The following is a 25954-nucleotide window of genomic DNA, read 5'->3' as shown; positions in this document are numbered from 1 at the left end:
AAGATCTTTAACATGAATAATAAATGAGATAAATGAATAAGAAAAGTAGAAAGTGATATGCCAACATTTGCCATTATTATTAGTAGATTACAATTGGCTCTATGCAGTAATTTAAAAAAAAAATTTTTTTTAATGTTTATTCAGTTTTGAGAGACAGAGAGCAAGCAGGGGTGGGGCAGAGAGAGAGAGGGAGACACAGAATCCGAAGCAGGCTCCAGGCTCCAAGCTGTCAGCAGAGAGCCCGACATGGGGCTCGAACTTACGAACTGTGAGATCATGACCCAAGCAGAAGTTGGACACCCAACTGACTGAGCCACCCAGGCGCCCCAACTATGCAGTAATTTTAAAGCCTTAAGTAAGTAAATAGGACAAATATATTTGGAAACAAATAAAAAAGAAGCTTAAAGAAAAGGTAAATATTTTTACTGTTCAAAGAAACTGATTAATTATTTCCTTACCTGAATCACTTGCTGCAACAACAACTGTTCCACCAGGAGCAAAAGGATCATTGTGCTTCAATGTTTCTACCTAAAAAAATTACACAAAATCATGACTATGAGAAGCAATGTTTCACAGCCGAAACCTCATTGCCACACCAAGGAAAATATTCTTCACAAACTCTAAATTAGTTAAGAAATACAAGGCATTAGGAATAAATGTTTCCCCTTATTGATTTGCAATCTAATTAAATTGGAATGATAAACATCATTTTCTAATCTTCTTTTATTGTATAATATAATATCCATTCAAAATGGTACACGAAACATGCATGTCTTGACAAACAAGTATCAAATGAACACTTATGTAATCACCTTCTAAGAAACTGCCAACACCTCAGAAGTCTTATGTGCCCCTCTCCAATCACAATACCATCCTTCCTCGGTAGAGGTTATTATCATCCTGACTGGCGGCATTCATCTCTTTTCTTCATAGTTTTGCTACTGGTACAAATACACACTATTACAACTTTTCATTTTGAGGTAATTTTAGATTTCTAGAACAAGTGTGAAGATAATACAGAGAGTTCCCATATATCCTTCACTCAGCTTCCTCTAATATTAATATCACATGTAATCATAGTACATTATTAAAACTAAGGAATTAACACTGATACAAAACTATAAGCTATAGATTTTATTTAGATTTTTCCAGTTTTTCCACTAACGTCCTTCTATTCCAGGATGACATGTTGCATTTAGGGTGCATACTATTCTAACTCTTAAATATCCTAGTACTTAATATCAGTAAATACTAGATTTTTACTTTCTAATTGTTATCTAAAAATAATTCTAGCATTTGTCCCATCAGAGGAACGTACACACGTGCTCCAGAGGAAGGGGGAGAAGAAAGGAGGGAGAAACAGAGGAAGGGAAGGAAGGAGCACTCCTAAAAAGACCTTCTACTTTCAATAGCCAGATAAGAATCTGGACCAAGTGACAAGGGTGAGTGGCTACAGAGTGAGGACTTTACCAGAAGCCAGAGATTTCTGCCATAGAACTGTTTTCCTAACTTATTTTAGTTTTTAATCGTAATCAAACTAAGTATGTACTTAGGAAGAATTAACTGAACTTTCTCTTTCTGGCATCAGGCTCTTGTTAAGAAGCCAACAAAAGCCTTAGCAGACAGTTAGATGAAAGGGGCATGAAAAGGGTTTGGGAAAATTTATCTCCTCTGACTCATGGCTATCCATGTCATCTGTATTACAGGCTCTATTTCTAATCATCAAGAAATTGGTTATTACAATTGAATGTCAAAGAATATTGCAGAGCTCAATTGATACATTTCCAAATAAAACAAATGTATTTGAAAAGAGAAAAGTATTGCTAACCAGGACTTGTAGTACAGTCTCTCTTTATAAAAGAGAACCCATTTAAACTACTATTAGAAAGTGGTATATATATATATACACAATGGAGTATTACTCGGCAATCAAAAAGAATGAGATCTTGCCATTTGCAACTACATGAATGGAACTGGAGGGTATTATGCTAAGTGAAATTAGTCAGTCAGAGAAAGACAAAAATCATATGACTTCACTCATATGAGGACTTTAAGAGACAAAACAGATGAACATAAGGGAATAATATAAAAAATATAATATAAAATAATATAAAAACAGGGAGGGGGACAAAACAGAAGAGACTCATAAATATGGAGAACAAACCAAGGGTTACGGGAGGGGTTGTGGGAGGGGGGATGGGCTAAATGGGTAAGGGGCACTAAGGAATCTACTCCTGAAACCATTGTTGCACTATATGCTAACTAATTTGGATGTAAATTTTAAAAAATAAAAAATAAAAAAAGAAAGAAGTAGTTAATATTAATGAAGCTTTTAGAACTAAAGATGACAGTACTTATTTTAACTGATGCCAATAATATTATTATAAAACTATCACACTAGCTTATATTCTGATTATATTTGCTGAATGAATAAAGAGCATTCAAAGGGGAGCCTGGGTTACTCAGTCGGTTCAAGTGTCCAACTCTTGATTTCAGCTCAGGTCATGATCTCATGGTGCATAGATCGAGCTCTGCATCGGGCTCTGTGCTGACCACACAGAACGGGCTTGGGATTCTCTCTCTCTCTCAAAATAAATAAACATTAAAAAAAAGAGCAATCAAAGAAAAATACTAAGCTGGTCTATATAGCCAGATAACTTTGCATGGTTCCTAATTTAATAGTCAAAATACCAGTGTGAGAAATAGTCACTGACATAACTTAAGTCACCAACTATTATTGCTTCTTCTCTTTACTTTCAGGGAAGGAAATGCTAACAGGCCTGATTTTTAACAAAAGCTTACAGATTTATTTGCCATCACAGAGAGAATTAGAAAAAGCAGGCCTACATGAGTGTTGGGTTTAATTTCTATTACTTCATCACACTGTGCCCCACATAAAAGACCATTAAGACAGAAAGAGGAACAGGAGGGACTGTGCAGCCCATGAAGGAATAAGAGGCCACTAAATGCTAGGTTCAGTGTGATAATTAGGCAATTTAGTACACAAAAGTAATTTCATAACTAAAATTCAGATGGCATGATTTTATAGAATGTTCCAAAATTATCATTGAAATTCTCTCTCTTAAGCATCACTCATCTACCCCTCCACTCTGACTATATCATTTAGTACCTACACAATGCTACCATACACTAGCTAGGACAGTAAGGAATGGCAACTGTTTGGTTTGTGTTGGTTTTTTAAATTCCGTCCCTCTGTGGGGCGCCTGGGTGGCTCAGTCAGTTAAGCGTCTGACTTCAGCTCAGGTCATGACCTCGCGGTCCGTGAGTTCGAGCCCCGCGTCGGGCTCTGTGCTGACAGCTCGGAGCCTGGAGCCTGTTTCAGATTCTGTGTCTCCCTCTCTCTCTGCCCCTCCCCTGTTCACGCTCTGTCTCTCTCTGTCTCAAAAATAAATAAACGTTAAAAATAAATAAATAAATAAATAAATAAAAATAAATTCCGTCCCTCTGAGAACAGAGACTAGCCTTGAGGGAATAGAAAAGGCTTTTGGGGACAGACTCAGACCTGGAAACATAATAGAGGCCTATTTGAAAAAGAAGGAAGATCACAAAACACAAGGGCACTGTAGCTGGGAAGAATAAAGTTTAAATCTTAGACTACAGTGGTGAAGACCTTAGATTTTGGTCAGATAGACCAAGGTCTGAATTCAGTCCTATCACTTACTAACTTACTATCACTTAACCTCTTTAAGCCTCACTTACTTTATCTAGAAATGAGTCTGCCGGTGCCTGGGTGGCTCAGTTGGTTGCACCCGACTTCAGCTCAGGTCATGATCTCACAGTTCATGAGTGTAAGCCCCTCATCGGGCTCTGTGCTGACAGCTCAGAGCTTGGAGCCTGCTTCAGATTCTGTGTTTCCCTCTCTCTCTGCCCCTCCCCTGCTCGTGCTCTGTCTCTCTCTCTCCCTCTCAAAAATAAACATTAAAAAAAATTTTTTTTAATTAAAAAAAAATGAGTCTGGTAACCTGAGCTTCATGTGATTATTGTGAAGCTGAAATGAAATAACACAGGAAAAGAGCTTAGCACCACACCTGGCACAGAGAAGAGATGAGACAAACAGAGCTATTAGTATATTGCCAGTTTGGTTTTTTGTTTTGTTTTTAATGGAGAAATCAAGAGCAGTCAGCAAGGGCAATGTCAGTTTCAAAAACTGGGGAGGAAGGAGAACAAGTAAATAGAACAAATAGTGGAAAAATTTTACCAGGCAGGAGGAACAGGAGAAACTTGTTTTATTTTTAAGTTAGGAAGAGCTGCTTTGGCTTTCTTGTTCTTTAATGATAAGAGTGGAGAATAAGAGGGGCACCTGGGTGGCCCAGCTGGTTAAGCATCTGACTCTTGATCTTGGCTCAGGTCATGATCTCACAGTTCATGAGTTCAAGCCCCACATTGGGCTCTGTACTGATTGATGGTGCAGAGCCTACTTGGGATTCTGTCTCTTCCTCTCTCTGCCCCTCCCCTGCTTGTGCTCTGTCTCTCAAAATAAAATAAACTTAAAAAAATAAAAAAAGAGTGAATAAGAGACTAGAATAAGGTAAGAGGAAAAAAATTCAGGTTGCAGCCAATTTTAGAAGAATTTGGCAAATGGGTCCACATTGCAAACTAAGTGTTATAGGAAAACACAGTATCCAGTAGCCTGTGGAAACCACAAATATTCAGTTACAGAGGCACTTGCTCAGTTTTACATCAATGGAAAATACCAGTTATTGGCCAAATAGCTCTTTACTCAGTACAGAAAGAAAACAATTAAAGAATATCAAAATCTATTACTTTAAAAGAATCAATTACTCTTTTAAGGGAGTATTCTTAATCTAAGAGAATTAAAGAGACACAATTTTTTTTTTCAAATGCCTGTCAATCAACTGTTCCTTTTTGGGTCTGTTTTACTTTTGGATAAGAAATATCATCCTTAAAAAAAATAAGCCTCCAAATAAAAACTAAAAATAAAAACAAAAAAAAAAACCCCAAAACCATTCATAATTATTGAATCTGGGTGATGGATACATGGAGGCTTATTAAAATATTTCATTATATTACTCTATCTTGGGTATGTTTAAATAACCATAATATAAAGATTTTGTTTTTAAAGGCTCCAGATGATAAAGCACTTAGCTGCATGACCTTGGTTACTTCTGAGTTCCAGTGTCCTTATTGTTAAAATAGGGCTACCAACACCTACTTTGCAAGGCTGATGATTAGAAAAAATGAATGTATAGCACACAGAAGAACTGGGATCACAGTATGTGGTTATTAAATAGTGACTGTTACTTGTATATATGTTCTCAAGAGAGTCTGACATTTAGTGGGAATTTGTATTTCTTTACAAGATTAATGTGTTATAAAACATATATAAAATATGTCTATAAAGTAATATAAATAATTTTAGTTTTCTAAAAGATCAGTGCTGTTGTTTTTAGGTTGATTTTCATTATTTCAATAATGCATACCACACATTTCTGAAAAGCTTTATTGAAGACTGGTTTATGGCTTTCCAATCATTTATTTTAAATATCCCTAATGGGATATTTAAATGGGGATATTTGAGCCTTATGAAGGATGGACTTGATTTTTCGATGAAATAAGTTACTCCAGACAATTCCACTGTGTGATAAAACTGTGAAATGCCAGTCTGAACCCAAAACTAGATGGATTGGATGAGACTGATTTTTTACATAGCCCATCAGAAGTAATCTAAAAGAGGATCCTTTCATCACTGTGTATTTCAAAAACTCACTTAGGGCACTTGTTATCCATTTAACAATTTTTAACCCACCCACTTACCGAAGTATTACTGCCATTGTTGGCTGCGCTGAAAGGGTCTGTACTTGAAGTGGCAAAAGGATCAGTAGAGGACTGCTTGAAGAAACAGTCAGATGCAAATGGATCTGAACCTTTGAAAGGATCACCTCCAAATGGATCTAAGAAAACACAGCACATACATGAAAGACTAAAAACTACTACACTAAATTTCCTGTCACTTGAAGGTATGATAATTGACTTAATAAAAAGATATTTTTAACTTCTGCAGAATCTAAAATAGGTACTTTGGATTCCAATTATTGATTATAAAAAAATATAGACAGTTGCACCTAGTTAAATAGCTTGAATTAATATTCTTTTTCCTATTTGTTCATCATTCACCCAAAGGAAATCAACAATGCCAACACTTACTACACAAAGGTTACCTGTATGCTAGGTTTAAGTAATTCCTCTAAGCAGGTGATTCTAATTTTAGGGGAGTGGGAATCACAAATTCCTTTGTGATTTGGTTAAAAAATACAGTCTTTCAACTAATAAACTTATTTGGAACAGGTTTGGGAAGCATAACCAAATGGTACACAAGATTTGCTTTAATTCTAATGTAAAATCCCAGGGAAAGAATATATTATAAAGCCTGATATTTAGTAATTCTTTAAGATGTTTTTTCCCCCCATTCATACACTGTAATCTTAGGAAAACAAAATGTTCTAAACCCTGTAGTACCGCAGATCACTATACTCATCTAATCCTTGGTGAACAAGGAAAAATCAGTCTAAGTATTATTAAAAGCATCAAAATATAAACATTAATGTTATTTTTTAAAAAGTAATGCTAACAGTTCATTAAGCAAATTCACAAGCATCTACCACTTTCTTTCTAAAAATGCCAGGCACCTACAATATCTTAGTGGGGCCTTATAACCGTTTAAAAATTGAATAAAAAAGAAGCCCACTTACTATAACTACCTAACTTTGATCTCTCATTTCTAAATACAACATAAGTTTATAATCAAGTAGAATCAAATTATAGCTAAGTTGGACCTCAATAATATACTCACCAATTTTCCCAAAAGGATCATCCTTAAAAGGATCACCTGTGATAAAATAAATAAGTAGGAATCACAATAACAATATTTACTGTGTGACATCATTACTTAAAAGTAACTTTAAACAAAAGCAAATTTTGTTAAAGCAAAGTCTGTTTCATTAACTCCACCTCAAAGTAGATAAAACACTAAATGCCATTCACCTTTAGGAAACACTCAAAATAATAAAGAGTAAAGGCAGAACATTAACATACCTCATAAAAGAGGCTAATTTTAACTGGAGTCAATTATACTTAACTCTTGATCACAAGTTGAAGTTACAGACAGAAGGGAAAAGACAGGCACAACAGCAATAATTTTACTAACAAAATTCTCTACTCTTCACAAGAGTACTGGATGGGTATTATCATCACCAGTTCAGAAACAAAGACACTAAGCTTCACTGAAGTAAAAAATAATTCTTCTAGAACTAAAGAGTCCAGAAACAAACCCTTACATTTATGGTCATTTGTTATTTGACAAGAGTGCCAAGAAAATTCCACGGAGAAAACAGTCTTTTCAACAAATGATGCTGGGACAACTGGACAGCCACATGCAAAAGAATAAAGTTGGACCCCTATCTCATACCATATACCAAAATTAACTAAAAATAGATCAAAGACTGAATGTAACAGCTAAAACTATAAAACTCTTAGAAGAAAACTTAAGAGTAAATCTTAATGACTTTGGATCTTAGATATGACATCAAAAGCACAAGTGATGAAAGAAAATACAGATAAGTAGGACTTGAACAAAATTAAGACAATGCAAAATACAAGAAAGTATTTGCAAATTATATATTTGATAAGGGACTTGTATTCAGAATATGTGAAGAACACTTAGAAGTCAACAATAAAAAGAGAAACAATAAAAAATGGGCAAATTATTTGAATAAAATTTCTCCAAAGAAGGTAGACAAATGGCCCATAAGGACATAGAAATATGCTCCACAAAAGATACTTGTAAATGACATATCCGATGAAGGGTTGTATCCACAATCTATAAAGAACTTATAAAACTCAACACCCCCCAAAAATAATCCAATTAAAGAGTGGGAAGAACACATGAATAGACAGTTTTCCAAAGAAGACATACACCTGGCTAAGAGACACATGGAAGATGCTCAACATCACTCATGATCAGGGAAATATAAATCAAAACTACAAGGCGTTATCTCCTCACACCTGTCAGAATGGCTACAAGTAAAAACACAAGAAACAGGTGTTGGCGAGGATGTGGAGAAAGGGGAAGCCTCTTGCACTGATGGTGGGAATGCAAACTGATGAAGCCACTCTGGAAAGCAGTATGGAGGTTCCTCAAAAAATTAAAAAAAAAAGAACTTTACCCAAAGAATACAAAAATAGTAATTCAAATGGGTACATGTACCCCGATGTTTACAGCAGCAATATCTACAATAGCCAAACTAGGGAAACAGCCCAAATGTCCATCGACTGATGGATGCGTAAAGGTGTGGTATGTATGTATATGTATCATGGATATTATTCAGCCATCAAAAAGAATGAAATCTTGCCATTTGCAACAATGTGGATGGAACAAGAGAGTGCAAAATAAGTCAAAGAAAGACCAATACCATATGATTTCACTCATATGTGGAATTTAAGAAACAAAACAAACTATTATAGGGGAAAACAATGAGAGGCCAACCAAGAAATAGACTCTTAACTATAGAGGACAAACTGATGGTTACCAGAGGGGAGGTAGTCAGGGGGATAGGTTAAATAGGTGATGGGGACTAAGGAGGGTACTTGTGATGAGCACCAGGTGTTGTACATAAGTGATGAATCACTAAATTCTACACCTGAAACTAATATTACACTGTATATTAACTAATTGGATTTGAAATAAAAACTTAGGGGGCCTGGGTGGCTCAGTCGGTTGGGCGTCCAACTTGATTTTGGCTCAGGCCATGATCTCATGGTTTGTGGGATTGGACCCCATGTTGGGCTCTGCACTTACAGTGGGGAGCCTGCTTGGGATCCTTTCTCCCCCTCTCTGTCCCTCCTTGCCCCCCCTCTCTAAATAAATAAATAAACTTAAAAAGTAATAATAAATAAAAATAAAACTGTTGTAAACTGACCTATCAGTTTCACAAACTGATTTGGAAATAAATTGCAAAAAGAGCTTTGACACAGTGGTATATAACACAGTTTACATTAATATAAGGTATTTTAAATTATTAAACTTATATTTATTTCTTCAATAACACATTAGGCACCTTAAGAGCAGGGATCAGGCTTCTAATTGCTATAGATTCCACTGTTTTAAAAGCACGGTGTGGGCACTTTAGTAGTAAAAATTGCTGGTTGACTTAAGAGTACCTAATCTCTTCTCCTGGTCCATAATATCTCTTTCTTTTGATTCTTATTCTGAAGAAGAAAAATGCTCTTAATCAGAGGCTCGTAAGACATAATCAGTGGCTTAGTCCCACGAGTTAGTTGCCTGAAGAGGACAAATACAGCAAGTACAAACATATCACATCTCTACTCCCCTCTATTTTTGTTGTAATAAGTAGGCTCTCAAAACTAATTCTTATATAATTTATATATGAAATTCTTATACAGTATATATTAAAAAGCCTTTTTTTCTGGTAAACCCATAATATAAAAATAAGAGTACTTACTGCCAATAAAAGGATCAGACTGGAAAAAATCCAAGTTTGTATCTGCAACTGGATCAGGCAGTGAACTTGATTCTACATTAAATGGATCTCCCTAAAAATAATTTTAAATTAAAAAATATTGTTTTAGGAACCAGTTTTAAGATGTAACATTTTAAAATATAATAACATGCTATGAAAAATCAATGAAAGGTAATATAACAAATATTTCTATAGTCATAAAGTTCACTTAACACATTTTTCTTTCCTTAGCCTAAAACAGTATATAACCCATCCAGAAAAACCAGTAAAAGAACACTTACATATAAAATTATTTTTTACCTCTTTTGAATGTCTGTCACTATTAAATTCAGAACAAACTTTCTCACTAACAGCTGTAGTCACCGCTTCGTTGTCATCAGTCACACCAGAAGGCAGTATTTCAGGACTACTTCTTGCCTACAAAATATTAATGTTACATGGACTAACAATGTATTTTCTACTTGTCATAGGAAACTAACAAAGGATAACCAAAACATACTAAAAAATACAAAAGACAAGCAGAACATATTCATTAAATGAGTTCTTCTCTTAAAAGCTTTCTTAGGAAAATGGTATCATCAAGTATCGAAGTCAATCAGGCCAGAAAACTTCAGGTCATCCTTAACTACTTCCCTTCGGTCATCCCCCAGCTAGCTTCCAAGTCTTGCTGAGTCAACCCCCTACCTTCTTCTCAAATCCATTCCTTTCCATCCTCACTGTCACTATCATCCATTTATAGTATCATCATTCTGGTCTCCAGCTCACTGTAAAAACCTTCCAAATGACTTCCTGCTTCCAATATGTGCCCTTCCAATCAATCCTTCTTATAGTAGCCAAAATAATAGATCTAAAATGTGAGTCTGATCATGACCCTTCTGGTTAAACTTTCTTCAGTGGTTTCCCATTGCTTTCTGGATTTTGACCAGTAGGTAAAAGGGCTTAAGAAGTGGCAGAAATCTCCATTTCATATCACCCTATGTTTTTTTTTTTTTTTAATTTTTTTTTTCAACGTTTATTTATTTTTGGGACAGAGAGACACAGAGCATGAACGGGGGAGGGGCAGAGAGAGAGGGAGACACAGCATTGGAAACAGGCTCCAGGCTCTGAGCCATCAGCCCAGAGCCCGACGCGGGGCTCGAACTCACGGACCGCGAGATCGTGACCTGGCTGAAGTCGGACGCTTAACCGACTGCGCCACCCAGGCGCCCCCACCCTATGTTTTTGAAGGATAACCGAGTAATCTGCCTTTTGTACTTAAAAGAATATTATATAATGAATCCAAGATTGCAATGCCTAAATAAAAATCAGTTTGTTAATTTTATATCTTTTATATTTCTCAAGCTTGTATTCTTCTCATCATCATTCCTCCAATTACTGCTTAAGTTTAGGCTAAAACAGTATCACACAGACCATTCCGATAGTTTCTTAACAAATCTATGTGTCCAGTCCCACTCCTGAATCCATTTTCTACATTTTCTAAAAGGTAAATACAATCATGTCACTTCTTGCTTATAATTCTTCAGTGGCTACTCAGTGCAATAAAATAAATCACCCAATGCTTCAAGATAAATCCAAATTTCTTACTCTCTAGCCCTTTGTAACCTAAAAGTGGTCATTTTTATCCAGGTACACATCACAATCACTTGTGGAATTTTTTTGTAAAAATATATGTACCTGGCACCATTCCAGAAACTCTAGCTCAGCAAGTTTGGAATGGGGTGCAGACATCTCTATTTTAAGAAAGAGGTAATGCAGGTAGCCACTATAAGAAAGCCTCATCTCCTATCAATACTCTCCCCACCATCACAAGATGGCCTTCAAGAACTTCTTGTGACCCTATGATGCATGTTTTCTCCCATCTCATACCTATGCAAATGCTGTTTTCTCTGCCATGAACATAGCACCTTCTTCCTTACTTAACCCTTCTTACTCTGAAGCTCACCTGTATACCTTTCTCTACAAAATCTTGAGCCCCCTCCAAGCTGTCCTTCCTAAATATCCTGTGCTTCCTTTATCACAGCCCTTTAACACAGTGTAACACTACTAGACTGTATGCTACTTAATGGCAGGGCTAAAGTCTTTTGTGTCTGCAGCTCTCACACATAATACAGCAGCACTGCTGCACATAGCTGGTGCTCTCTAAACAGCTGGTAAATAAATGTCCTCAACATTATGAAATAAAGAATTACTTTCAGCATCGGGTGAGAGTACTTAAAAAATGTTTTATACAGTTGCTATCTATAGAGCTGTTTTGAAAACACACTTTATAATTAATTGATTGAAATTATATTTTACACTAATTAAAACTGTTAGAACTGTTGAATCAATACCTACTGTCTGCCTCTTAGAGGGAAAAAAAAAATTCAACCGTCCTTAGATGAGGCAAGGCCACATATTTATATTAAGTATGATGTCAACAAAAACTTTTCTTCTTCTGAAGTTGATTATGGAGGTTATGTAACTATTAGACTCACTGGAGATTCCTGGTGTATGGGCTCAGCCTCCAGGTTGCCTTGGCCTTCAGCATGCTCATTAAGGTTAGCTGTTTCACTGCTGCTGGTGCTGAGGCTGCAATAATCTGTAGCACCATTTACAAGAATGCTGTGTGGGCTACTGCACCAATTTAACTGATTATTATGGTTTTCCAGCTCTTTCATCTCCATCAGTTTCATTTGCATCTGTCAACACAAAGTAGAAATACAAAACAGAATTTATTACTAGAAAGACTCACAACAGAGAAATAGCTATACCCTTAGACTGAGTCAAAGATAAATTTGCTTCCATTAAGGAGAATCCTCTGGGGATGCAGTATGACTTAGAGAGATTTCAGTAATCCATCCCAGAGAGTTCACCTGAAATTCCAGTATATATGGATTTGCTTTTGTGCATCTTTTGAAAGTTTCAAGAATTTTGATTCAAATATCTGCATTTTGGTGTCCTTTAGGTATAACTGGGGAAAATGTCAGGGTATTGGGAAAAAGATAGCAAAGTAAGAGAGCAAGAGAAGATTTTGTGATGAAGCTTGGGAGAAATAAAGGAAGTTGAGGGAGAGCACACAAGGGTTTGGAGCCATCTACACTCCTATTGGGAAGGAAAGGAGTGAAGACGAAGGTAAAATGAACTACTGTCCTATGCTCTGGCATTATTTATTAATGGGCTAGAGTCCTAGGAATGGTCTCTAAATCTAAGCTATTCTAAACATGTTAAATAAAGGACAAAGTATTTTGGATTTCAGTATCCAAGTGACTTTATATTTCTGGGGCAATAGGGGGACACAGAGGCAGAATTCAATAAGCTGTAATATTCAGTACTGAAAGGAAAAGATTGGGACCAGAAGCAGGAAAAAAATGCTTATTGATACCAACAACTATAATAAAGAAAAATAAATTAACAAACATCTCAAAGAAACTGAAGAGAGGTCAGAATCAAAATATGTTTCTAGTTGGGGTGCCTGGATGGTTCAGACAGTTGTGTGTCCAACTTTGGCTTAGGTCATGCTCTCATGGTTTGTGAGTTCAAGCCCCGCATCGGGCTCTGTGCTGACAGCTTGGAGCCTGGAGCCTGCTTCAGATTCTGTGTCTCCCTCTCTCTCTGCCCCTCCCCACTCATGCTCTGTATCTCTCTCCTTCAGATATAAATAAACATTAAAAACATTAAAAAAAATATGTTTCTAGTGAAAAGAAGTAATGAATGGAATTTTACTGAATAGTGCCCATTTTTCATAAAATATATTTTTTACGCTACATTGGAATTCCCTTTATTTATTAGCATGTCGTGTGGTTGTTTTGTTTTGTTTTAGGAATCATAAAAATTACCTATTAGCATTTCATAAATCAAGTCTCAATTCCCCTAACCTTATTTTCTGCATAAGGTTTTTAAGTTGCTCATTTTGGAATCTGTAATTTACCAAAGGTCTTTTCAGGGTCATCAGCTGAGAAAGGAACACTATTTTGGACTGGGAGACAGATGTCAATCAAGCTCTATCACCTTCAACTCTCTTAGTCAAAGTTTAGTCTCCAAGCTTCCATTTTTCAACCCATAAAGTAAGAACTATCTCCACAGATGATTAAGTGAAGCAGAAATTTTTGAAAAAACTCTGTAAAATGTAAAGGTCTGTGTAAACAGTGGACATTGAGTATAAAGTGCCTAGCACACTGCATTTCTCACTATTATACCAATTAAATTTTCCTATTTCTTTTCCACTAATTCATTCCATATTTAAAAAGTTAAAGACCTTGATCTCTTTGTGGGAAGAGACCACAACTTTTGCCATCAACTTTGTATGTCCAACATCTAGCACAATGATGTACACTGTAAGTGCTTTTATGTTCACTGAATGGACACAAGTATTGTGTTTATAAATTTAAATAGTGGGTTATCAGTAAGCATATGTATCTACCAAACTGTACTGTATTGAGAATTTAAACTAACAATCCAAAATACTACACATTTGTAACACATAGCATATGCCTTTTATATTCCTAGTGCTATTGAGTTGTGGCTTATAAATATTTTTTTACTTTAATCCATAGAAAGAAATAGATTTTACACCCTAACCCAGTAAATATATATGTATTTATTTGAATATGCATGTACATAAACACATATATATAGATACACTGATCCATATAAATAATTTACACACATGCACACACACATACATACACATACAATCGTGAAAAAATTTCATGATAGTACTTATCCTTACGCCATGTAATGCACCCTGATGTTTCCTATTCTGTCTTATTTCATTTTTATTTGTATTCATTTTTTCAAATACAAAGTATGTCTTTATTTTTTCTAAACAAAAACAACCGGTATAAGTATATATATGAATGCACAGGCACACAAAGACAGGTGCATCCATGTGCAGACAGAATTCTAAAAAGATACCATACTGCAAACATTGTTTTTCTCCAGGAGGTAGAATTATCAGACTTCTCACTTTCTATTTTTACAAATGTACATAGTGTAGTGCTCCATTATTAACAACAGTTAATTTGATCTTTTATACATTAAATACTTGCAATGTATATGAGGAGAACAAATGTGCATGTATAAAACAATTTTATGCTATTTGGATAAAACAATTTTATGTTTATGGGTAAGGCAGTGTTTCTCACTGAGTTGGGCACAATCACTGACTATACAGGCCAGGGAGATGTTTTCCGTGGGGACCAGCGGCACAGCTCTCCCCTTGTCCATCTGCTTCAGAGCTGCCCAATATCTCCTCTATATTTTCCCATTTCTGACTTTTTTCTTGTTCCTGACTGAACCTCCTAAAGCTCACAAAATTATTTTAACACATCAGGCTGCAAGCATTTGAGGAGCGATAAGATGACATTTATTCGCTTCCAGTTATCAGTGGATGTCAAGTTGGGTCGGCTTCATGGAGTCTGAAATAATGAACACCTCAGTGATTAGCAGCACCAAAGACTCAAAAGCTTTGAACGCTTCAGGACACTCTTGCTTTATTTCATTTTTTAAAAGAATTTTATCATGACCATTAAATAAATTTCAATACCCACTACACCTTTACAGTCTAAAATTTAAAACCTTGGGGTACTTAACTAGCTCAGTTGGAAAAGCATGTGACTCTTGATCTCAGGGTTGTGAGTTCGAGCCCCATGTTGGGTGTAGAAGTGACTTAAATAAAAAACTTAAAAATAAATGAATAAATGAATAAATAAAAAAAATTTCAAACCTTAAATACCTATCATATAGATGAAGCAGTATGTGGAAATACTTGCCAATCAAAGAGTTCTATGTAGGACATTTATTCCTTATAATTACTTCTGAGACAATAAAATCTTGAACAAAACTAGGCTTTCCCATGTCTCGCTCTCTCACGCAACTCTCTTCTTCCTTAGTCTCTGCATAAACTTAGAGGATATAGAGAAAAAAAATCACACAACTAACACAAGCTCTATCAGAATGCCAGAAACACATGGATTAAAATAGTATATATCATGTAAGTAATATACATAGACTTAAAGCCAGAGGTTCTTTGCTTTTTCTTACCATAAATACAAGGTAAGAAGATGAAAATTCAGCAAATCAGAACATTTTTCTTCAAGTATTCCTTTTACCAGAAAAGCTGTCTGGCTTTAGAGGGCAATTAAAACCTCAGGAAAATTTACAACTGGATTTTCATTTTTATAGACCCATGGGAAAATACTGCCCTTCGTGGGAAAGACACAAGTCACTCAGTCAAATGTAAGAAATTGCTATGTTTGTTCTTTCCTTTTTTATTTATTTTTTAATTATTTTTATTTTTTAAGTAAACTCTACACCCAACATGGGGCTTGAACTTATGACCCCAAGATCAAGAGTCTCATGCTCTACTGACTGCACCACACAGGTGCCCTAGTATGTTTGTTTTTAAGGTTTGGAGATCAGATGCAAGGATATAATTCCTTCCATAGATCCCAAATATCTTCTGGCACACTTGGTAGAATATTTTGCTGAGATTATTTTCCTTGCTCATAAATACTGTTTTTATTTTCTCGGTAATAATTTATAATATCCAGTGTCCTTTCTACTTTTCTCATTTATGTTCCTTCCTTTGAAAAAAGTCTCCTTTCAAAAACCTCAAAGAAAATGAAAAGACAAGCAAGATATGGGGAGAAATTATTTGCCAATCAAATATCTGATAAAGAACCTATATCCAAAATATATTTTTTTAAATGCTTGTAATTTTATAACAGACAATCCAATTTTTTAAAATGGTCAAAAGACTTACACAGACATTTCATCCAAGAGGATTTACGAATGGCTAATAAGCACATGAAAAGATGCTTAACATCACTAGTCATTAGAAAAATGCAAATTAGAAACTATGGGACACCACTTCACACACACTAGAACAATTATAATCAGTTAGGTAGGCAATAAAGTGTTGTTAACATTGTGGAGAAACTGGAACCCTCATATATTGCTAGTGGGAATGTGAAATGGTACAGTGACTTTGAAAACAGTTTGGCAATTTAAAGTTTAAAAAAATTTTTTTTAATGTTTATTTGTTTTTGAGAGAGACAGAGCACAAGTGGGGAGGGACAGAGAGAGAAGGAGTCACAGAATCTGAAGCAGGCTCCAGGCTCTGAGCCATCAGCACAGAGCCCAATGTGGGGCTCGAACTTATGATCTGCGAGATCATGCCCTGAGCCAAAGTCGGACACTTAACCAACTGAGCCACCCAGGTGCTCCTAAAGTTAAAAAAAAAAAAAAGAAAAAAAATTAAAAAAAAAATTTAAACAGAACTTCACAATATAACCAACTATTCCATATCCAAGAGAAAGGAAAACACATGTCCATATGAAGAATTATATGCAAATGTTCATAGCAGCATTATTCATAATAGCCAACAAGCAGAAAGAATCCAAATGCCCATTAATCAGTGAATAGATAAACAAAATGCTTTATAAATACACAATGAAATAAATGTTGATACATGCTACAACACAGATGAGCCTCAAAAACATTATGCGTGTGAAGGAAACCACATGAAAAAGGCTGCACAGTGTTTGATTTCATCTACATGAAGTGCTCAAAAAGGCAAATCTATAGAAATAGAAAGCAGATTAGTAATTACTTAGGGGTAGAAGTGGGGACTCACACAGATGGGCACAAGGGATCTTTTAGGAGTGATAGAGATGTTCTAAAACTGGATTGTGATGTTTGAACAATTCTAAATTTACTGAAAATCACTGAATTGTATGTACCCTTAAAAGCTGTGAATTTTATGGTATGTAAATTATACCTCAAAAAACCAATTTTAAAAAAAACTCAAAGAAGAAAATTATTTTAAAGAATATTCATTCAGTTGGTAGCAGTCTCACTAGGATAGCATTCTTTTGGGTTACTTGTATATTGAGTACCTATACTGGGATAAGAACTATGCTAAATGATGAGAGAAAAAAATGTGTAAGTTTCTAGACCAAAAAGCTCAGTCTGCTTGGGGAGACAGACACAGAAACAAATATTTAGGGGAAAATGTTACGAATGCCGTAACAGAAGTAGAGTCCAATAAAGGCAGGGTTCAGAAAATGCTATAAAGAAATAAGAAGTAAGCTATGTCTTGCAAGATGAGTGAGTAGGTATTCACCTACAAGAGAGGGGAAGGAAATATATTAAGGGTAGGGCTTCATTATACATAATAATTAACTGAGAACACTGGACTACATGTTAGAAGATCTGGATTCTAGGCTGTGGCTCCTTTTTAAAGGCTATGTAACCATAGGTGAGTTGCTTAATGTTCCTTGGCTTTAGTTGGTTCAAATTCAAAATGAAAGGAATGAGCTACATGATCTCTCTGCTCCTAACTAACCAGCTTACTACCATTCTACAAAATATTATTTTCCACATAGGGAAGCCCAGAAAAAAACAAAGCAAAAGGTCTATACTCTGGACTCACACAACATGGCACATTTATCTATACAAAGAACAATTTTCTAATAAAAAAAATAAAGGTCTCCAAATGAGCAAAACTGGTTTTAAGATCAGAATCCCAATTTTGTAAATTTTGTTATTTAGAAAAATAAGCAACAGTTAGCAAGCATTTATGTACCAAACACTACGCTAAAATGTCTCACAGTTATTTAAACCTTTACATTGCATTTAATCCTTACAACAGACCTAAAAGGTAGAAGTACTGTTAATTTTCTAATTGTAAAGATAAGGAATCTGATACTAAGGTAATTCACACAGTTAAGTGGCAGAGACAGCACTTAAACCTAAACCATGTAACCACAAAACCCATACTCTTAACCAGGACTCCAATGATAATAATCAGATACACGATGTATAACAGTCTTAATTTACGACAGGCAACAAGAAACCTATTTGTACAAAATGAATGAAAAATGAATAATAAACTAGGCAGAGGGTAAAGGAACACAAGTATTATTCACTAAGAGGATATGGTGAGGCCCCGTTTGAGCATGTTTCTCGCTGTCACAAAGACTTACTGAACTGATTTCCTGTTGTGAATCTTGGAGGTGCTGCTGAAGAGGTCCGAGCTGAGCCTTCCCTGACTCCACACTCTCCTCCAATTCTGCCGTTTCTTGCTGTAAGCGACTCAGCTCCTCCCTAGCTTTGGCCAGCTCTTCCTCGTAAGTGGAGATCTGTGATTCTTGACTAGTCAATTCAGCTTTCAGGGATGAGATCTATCACATGGAAGTGAATGAGAAGAAAGAGAGATAAAAAAGAGATGTCATTAAAATGTTCCATAATGCAAATATGTTTATTTGTTTAGTTTACTATTGTGGTGTTTTTTGAAGTTTATATTTTTGGTAGAAAAGGGCAATTAGGGGATGAATAGAGGGAACTTGAAGGTATAGGTACCATACTTCCAGCTAAAATTTAGAAAAGTAGTACATTAAGGGCCTTCTTTCCCCTAAAGAGGGCCTGTAATTTCTGGATGAACAGTGCTCCAACTCCTTCATGTGCCCCAACTGTTGATTAGATTGCCACCTAACAACAGCAGCAACAACAATAATAAGCAAAGCATGTTCCCATCTTACACCAGGAAAAGCAACCAAGGTATGGATACAGACAGCAGCAAATGGCCACTTTACCAGCTGGGCCTCCTCAGCGCATTTCTTTCTAACTTCCTTCAGTTGCTCCTCCAGCTGGGATTTCTGCTCATCCAGTCCATCAAGGAGTTCCTGTACTTGCTGTTTCTGGGCCTGTAATTTTTGCAGATTAGTATTCTCCCTTTGAACTTCATCTTGAAGATCCTGAAATACAAGAAAATTAACATATTTATTATCTTTGGAGAGAGGGGAAGGTTAACAATTTTTAAAAGATTACCTTAAGGGAAAATAAAGTCTCATCTTATTCAGCATATTATGTTGGTGGATTGGAGGAATCCTAGCTTTAAATACGGTCTTTACTTGAGGATTTCTTCCCTAGACTCCAGGTTTTAAAATCCAATTTGCTAACTCAAATCTGTCCTTCGATGTCCGATGAACTTCTTGAACATGTCAAAAACAGAACTCCTGGCATTTCCACCCCCCAAATCTGCTTTATCTTCAATCTTCCCCCTCACTTTCTCTGGCCAAAAAGAGCAGCATCTTCTTTGACTCTTCTCTTTCTCTCACATCTCATCTCCATCTGTCAGCAAATCTTACTGCTTCTTCCTTCAGAATATATTCAAACTAACCATTTTTTTCCCTCTACCTTGGTCCAGGTCACTATTATCTCCTCCTGGATTGCTGCCTTCTAACTGGTTTCCCTGCTTCCACCCAGGCTACCTACAGTTTATTTTCAGCACATCAGCCACTGTTAAAAACCTGTGTCAGATGAGTCACTCCTCTACTCAAAACTCTGCATTGACTCCCCATCTCCCTTTCTATAAAAAGTCCTCACGGTGCCCTATATCTCTCAACTTCGTTTCCTACTGCACTCTCCCTTGCTCAGCCACTCTAGGCCTCACTGCTGCTCCTCCAACAGGTTCCTCTCAAGATCTTCCACTGATTACCCCTTCTTCCTAGAAAGTTCTCCCCCCAGGTATCCATATGGCTCAATCCCTCATCTCTTTCAAGTCTTTGCTCAACCATAACCTTCTCAGTGAGGCCTTCCTCATCAAGCATCGCCAGTACCATTACAACCACCTCCCTTCCCTAAGTCTCCTTCATATATAGCAATAATTTTATTCATTTTCTAGAACAGCTTTACTAAGATAAATATACTGAACAACTCACCCATTTAAAGTGTACAATTCAATGGTTTTTAGTACCTTTACAGAGCTGTGCAACCATCACAATTTCTTTTAGAACATTTTCATTGCCCCAAAAAGAAACCCCATACCCAGTAGCAAGTCACTCTCTATTTCCTTCCCAATATCCCCAGCCCTAGGCAACCACCAATCTACTTTCCATCTCTAAAAGCTTTGTCTATTCTGGATATGGAGAACCATTCATGCACCCCTAAAAATAATGATATCTTTTTACTAACATACCGTTCAAAGACCCCAACAATCATTCATCAGAGTAAGAATCTAAGAACAACAAAAGAAAAACTTAGAAGGTTCTGAATTACACACGACTTATACAAAACAAGGATGTCTACAATAGCCCTTATAATGTGCTAGGTATTGGCCCAGGCTCCTTACATACATGAATTCATTTATAATCCATATGACTGATCTATGAAGTAGGTACTATTGTTAATCACATTTTACAAATGAGAAAACTGAGGCACAGATGGGCACGTACTTGTCCAAAGTTACAGTTAACAGGTGATGGATTCAAACTAGGTTCTGATTCTAGAGTCTGAGCTCTTAATCACTAAGCTATACACAGTGTCTACAGATTAAACTTTCACAAGTACACCACTATTTCTTAAATACATGTAGATGCTTCGGTGATTAAATAAAACATTGAACAATGCTTTTAATAACTGATTTTTACTTATATTTTCTCAACCAACTGATTAATCTAAAAGTGCAACTACTGGGGCGCCTGGGTGGCGCAGTCGGTTAAGCATCCGACTTCAGCCAGGTCACGATCTCGCGGTCCGTGAGTTCGAGCCCCGCGTCAGGCTCCGGGCTGATGGCTCAGAGCCTGGAGCCTGTTTCCGATTCTGTGTCTCCCTCTCTCTCTGCCCCTCCCCCGTTCATGCTCTGTCTCTCTCTGTCCCAAAAATAAATAAACATTGAAAAAAAAATTAAAAAAAAAAAAAATAAAAGTGCAACTACTATCATGCTGCTTTCTTTAAAAAGTTCCTTTAAAAGGGCCAACACAATAGATGATCATGAAACTCTTCTTGTGCGTAAATTCCATGAGTCTATGTGATCATAGATTCGTAATGGTAAGCTCCACTAGTATTTTATCATTAATTTCCCAGAATGCCTAATATTTTTTCATGCCTAAATTTTTAACCTTGCCTATACTATTAACTGAACCATACTCAAAATGAAGATATTGTTTTAGATATGCACCTGGCATTGGCCCTCAATAAATACATGCTAGTTTTCATTGTCCTTTCCTTGACTCATGCTTTATTTTTCTGCCTTTGTTTCTTCCTATTACAAATGTCCAACTTTCTTAAGAAAACAATTCATTGTAAAGAAGAGTTCTTTAGTTACTCTGCTATAAAACACATAATGGCTCCCTCTCATCTGTGGGATAAAGTAAAACTGCCTGCAAGGTACATTAGAACCTTTAATTCTGGGCCCCACGTTATCCTTTCTCTTCTACTACCCTCTTTTCCTTATATTCACCAGTGCCCCAGCCTCAATACACCATCTTCTTTCTCCAAGACACAATATACTTCAATGTCCCTGTGCCTTTTGCCTAAGCCATTTCTTCTTCCTTGAGTGCCCTTCCATACCATGGTTATCTGGAAACACTATTCATTCTTCAAAGCCCAGTCAAATTTAATCTCCTCGGACTCACCTTGAGCTTCCTTTACTTATGTTCCTACAGCAGTTTGTACCTAACCTCTACTACCACACTTACTACACTGTATTATAGTTACCTCTAAATAATAAGCTGCTGAAGGACAAAACCAATGTCTCACCTTTCTTTGAGGTTCCACAATCTAGTATAATGCTAGCACATTCCAGATGATTAATTAAACAATGATTTGTAACTATCACAAAGTTTCTAGTACCTGGGAGAAACTATTGGAAAATGTGCCTGAGGTTGATAGAAAGAAAGGATTTTATGTTCTTTTAACATGCTGTGAAAAGCTTCACCCTGTATTTAAACTATAAGTAAATATTAATAGTAGCCTCAAACTGACCTAATAAATGGTTTTTGTTAGAATACCACCTAAGTTTCTGTACTGGTTCAATATTTTTATAGTCTATAGACCAAGATTGATCTGACATTTAAAATCTCCATTACTGTATATGGAAATAATCTTTACTGCTTTAGCATTTTACTGTAGCATATACCTTTCTTACATTTTTAAGCATTTATATTTGTGCTTTTTTACATAATATTATGTACTATTATTTTTTTTAAGAGAGAGAGAGTACGCAAGTTCGGGAGAGGGGCAGAGGGAGAGAATGGGAGAATCTCGAACAGGTTCCATGATCATCCTGGAGCCAAAATGAGGCTCAATCCCACAAACTGTCAGATCATGACCTGAGTCAAAAGTAAGAGTGGGATGCTCAACCACCTGAGCCACCCAGGTGCCCCTATATGCTTACTCTTCAGGAAGGCAGCTTCACTTTAACACAGTAACTTGAAAAACTACAGTGGATTGAAAATTTCTTATAAGTCAATTATAAAATATTTTTTAAATGCCACCTGCAGCTCTAAAGTAATTTTACTAGTTTGAGAATATAATCCATCATAAATACCTTACTTTGGTTATAAAGTTATTATTATATAGTTTATATATAATGATATGCTGGCCTAAAAAGCATTTTTTAAGAATCCTGTGGAAAAATCTTTTTTCTTTTTCCCCTTAATTAAAAATGTTCAGGGGTGGGAAAAGGAAAAAATATCTGTTACCTATTCCCATCCTCAAACACTCTAACTTCCCAACCTCTCTCAACTTCCTGCCTCCCCCCTCACCCCCCACCCACACCAAATCTTGGACTTCATCTCTAATAATACCTAGATGTTATAAATAGATATAATTTTGATGTCTCTACTTTTATTATGAATCTAATTAAAAACAAAATTTACCTTAAAAGGGTCATGTAATGTAAGAAAATGTCTAGGACCTAATGTTAATTTTTAAAAGCTAAATACAAAGGCATGTACAGTATAATCACAAATAAATATAAAACCATTTATGTATATTCATTAAAAATACAGCAAAATGTTAACAATGTCTCTCTCTTGCTGAAATTGTAGAGTTTTTTTCTTTTTATATTTTTCTATATTTTATAAATTATGGACCAATATTACTTTCATAATCCAAAAATGTCAAGTTTGCAGTTTAAGTATCATATACCTCTGGTGGTTTCACACCAGTATAAAAATATTCAGATGTAGGGGCGCCTGGGTGGCTCAGTGGGTTGAGCGAACGACTTCAGCTCAGGTCACAATCTCGCGGTCCGTGAGTTTGAGCCCCGCGTCAGGCTCTGTGCTGACAGCTCAGAGCCTGGAGCCTGTTTCAGATTCTGTGTCTCCCTCTCTCTGACCCTCCCCCATTCATGCTCTGTCTCTGTCTGTCTCAAAAATAAATAAACGTTAAAAAAAAATATTCAGATGTGACTGAATTTTTATGTAAAAGCTACTACCAATAGTAGGATTATACTGGTTTCCTTTAATAAACTGAACTATTTTTCAAAACTAGTATTTTTAGTGAGCCACTTTGAATACACCCTTAGAAGACAAATTTATGCAAGAGGAAAGGGAATAAACAAGCCAATATAATATTTATTCATTCTTGACCTTTCTCTTCCACGGAGCAAACAAAGTCACTTAAATTTCCCAGCCTCACTTCTTAGCTGCAGTAAAAAGCCACTTAGTAACATAAAAGTATGGACCTCCAAGGGAAAGGTTACTGAGAAAATACCTCACATTAGTATCTAAGCTGGATAGATGTCCACATCAAAACTAATTATAATTAATGTTTCTCCATGTCTATTTCTAAGTATGATAAAAGATCTCTTAAAAAATTCCAACACTAGCTCATACACAAAAGCATCTACTTTTTCAGTAAGCAGATTTAAAATGATTAATTTGCACAAAAGCAAAATGAAGAGATGCAAATATACACACTACAAGAATAAGAATCAAATTTTACTGCAAAATTACTTGTAAGGCTACCACCACTGCAATACAATTTCCACATCAACATCAGTATCCAGATAACCTTGGCTATCTTATTTTGGTATAGATTTGCTTACCCTGAGACTAAGTGAAGGTAACAGATACACATCTCCCAAGGATCCTTACCCACCCCTCACCCCTCCAAACCCCCACCTCATCCTCAACCAGGGCAGTGGCAGGCTCTCCTAACAAACAGTATCTTCCACTAAACTAGGATAACTGACTCTTAACTTTAGGGTAGCCCTTTGGGAAAATCCTCCTCTGTGCACAACCTCAACACTATCAAATGCCATCCCATGAAGTAAGTGACTAAAGACATTTGCAGAAGCCTTCCTAGTTATGCTCTACTTTCCGTGATCATGCTCTACTTGCCTATCTGTTCCATCAAGAGAAGAAAGGAGAATAGCAGCAATTAGAGAATGGCAAGAATGGAGTGAACAAAACTACAGTAACACAGTGCCAAGGTTTGTTTTAGAAAAATACCAAAGCAGTCACATCAAAGGTTCCTCATCAGGGAAGGTATCTTGGCTTTATTTAAAAAGAACTTTCAAGGAAAATGTCCTGTTTTCTAGAAATCACACAAGGTACTGAAAATGATAAACTCATTCCCATCCTTCTATATCCCATGAAGTGCTACAAAGGTAGTGAAAAGAGAATTTAAACAAATAAATAAAAACTCTTTGCTATATTAAAAGACTAAAACAATTCATTTTAGCAACTCAAGTCAGTTGCACAACTGAAGAAGTAACTTCAGTATTAACCTAAGAAGTATTGGGGCACCTGGGTGGCTCAGTCGGTTAAGTGTCTGTCTTCAGCTCAGGTCATGATCTCAGGGTTTGTGAGTTAAGAGTCCCACATCAGGCTCCCTGCTGGCAGTGTGGAGCCTGTTTGGGATTCTTGCTCTCTCCTCTCTCTCTCCCCCTCCCTGCTGGTGCTTTCTCTCTCAAAATAAATAAAGATGGGGCGCCTGGGTGGCGCAGTCGGTTAAGTATCCGACTTCAGCCAGGTCACGATCTCGCGGTCCGTGAGTTCGAGCCCCGCGTCAGGCTCTGGGCTGATGGCTCAGAGCCTGGAGCCTGTTTCCGATTCTGTGTCTCCCTCTCTCTCTGCCCCTCCCCCGTTCATGCTCTGTCTCTCTCTGTCCCAAAAATAAATAAAAAACGTTGAAAAAAAAATTAAAAAAAAAAAATAAATAAAGAAAAACCTTAAAAATAAATAAATAAATAAACAAATAAACAAACAAACAAACCTACAAAGTGTTAACAACATGAATACTTTTGCATCTGTTTCATATAAAAGAGCAAAATATAAACAAAGCACTAACTTATGAATAAAACACTTACTTAAAAACCCCAAAGCATATATACAGACATGTATTCATACTAGAATATCTATACCTGAAGAAGAATTATTAAAGAGAACAGGGGGAATTTTACATATTTTGGAAATCTTATAAAAATGCTATTGAATTGCTTTTAAAAATTCTATAGACTAATCCAAAACTAGAAATAATCAGGTACATTCATTATGTTGGCCTAATTTTCAAAATGGAAGTTATAGGAGTATTCTTTTTTAAGTTTATTTATTTATTTTGAGAGAGAGAGGAAGAGAGAGGGAAAGAGACAGGGAGACAGAGGATCCCAAGCAGGCCCCATGCTGTCCTTACGGAGCCTTACACAGGGCTCGATCCCACAAATT

The 25954-nt window shown here is 36.2% G+C and overlaps 1 protein-coding gene across 4 annotated transcripts in view; it reads right to left on the bottom strand.

Annotated features, from left to right (window-relative positions):
• EPS15 (epidermal growth factor receptor pathway substrate 15) overlaps positions 1 to 25954 on the bottom strand; it is a 148217-nt gene that overhangs the window by 28828 nt on the left and 93435 nt on the right. For all 4 annotated transcript variants that reach the window (XM_047084929.1, XM_047084931.1, XM_047084932.1 and 1 more), the window contains exons 14-21: positions 19094 to 19255; positions 18485 to 18682; positions 11993 to 12196; positions 9819 to 9935; positions 9501 to 9591; positions 6833 to 6868; positions 5797 to 5933; positions 459 to 528 (exon numbers count right to left, since the gene is read on the bottom strand). In XM_047084929.1, coding sequence (XP_046940885.1) covers positions 459 to 528; positions 5797 to 5933; positions 6833 to 6868; positions 9501 to 9591; positions 9819 to 9935; positions 11993 to 12196; positions 18485 to 18682; positions 19094 to 19255 — 1015 coding nt within the window. The remainder of the gene's footprint in view (positions 1 to 458; positions 529 to 5796; positions 5934 to 6832; positions 6869 to 9500; positions 9592 to 9818; positions 9936 to 11992; positions 12197 to 18484; positions 18683 to 19093; positions 19256 to 25954) is intronic.

Source organism: Lynx rufus, unplaced genomic scaffold (assembly GCF_022079265.1).
Source record: "Lynx rufus isolate CCGP_SWC_20201006 ecotype Redwood Valley unplaced genomic scaffold, mLynRuf1.p SCAF_2, whole genome shotgun sequence".
Classification (NCBI taxonomy): domain Eukaryota; kingdom Metazoa; phylum Chordata; class Mammalia; order Carnivora; family Felidae; genus Lynx; species Lynx rufus.
The sequence above is the reverse complement of the archived record's forward strand: the minus strand, read 5'-3'. Positions and strand labels throughout refer to the sequence as shown.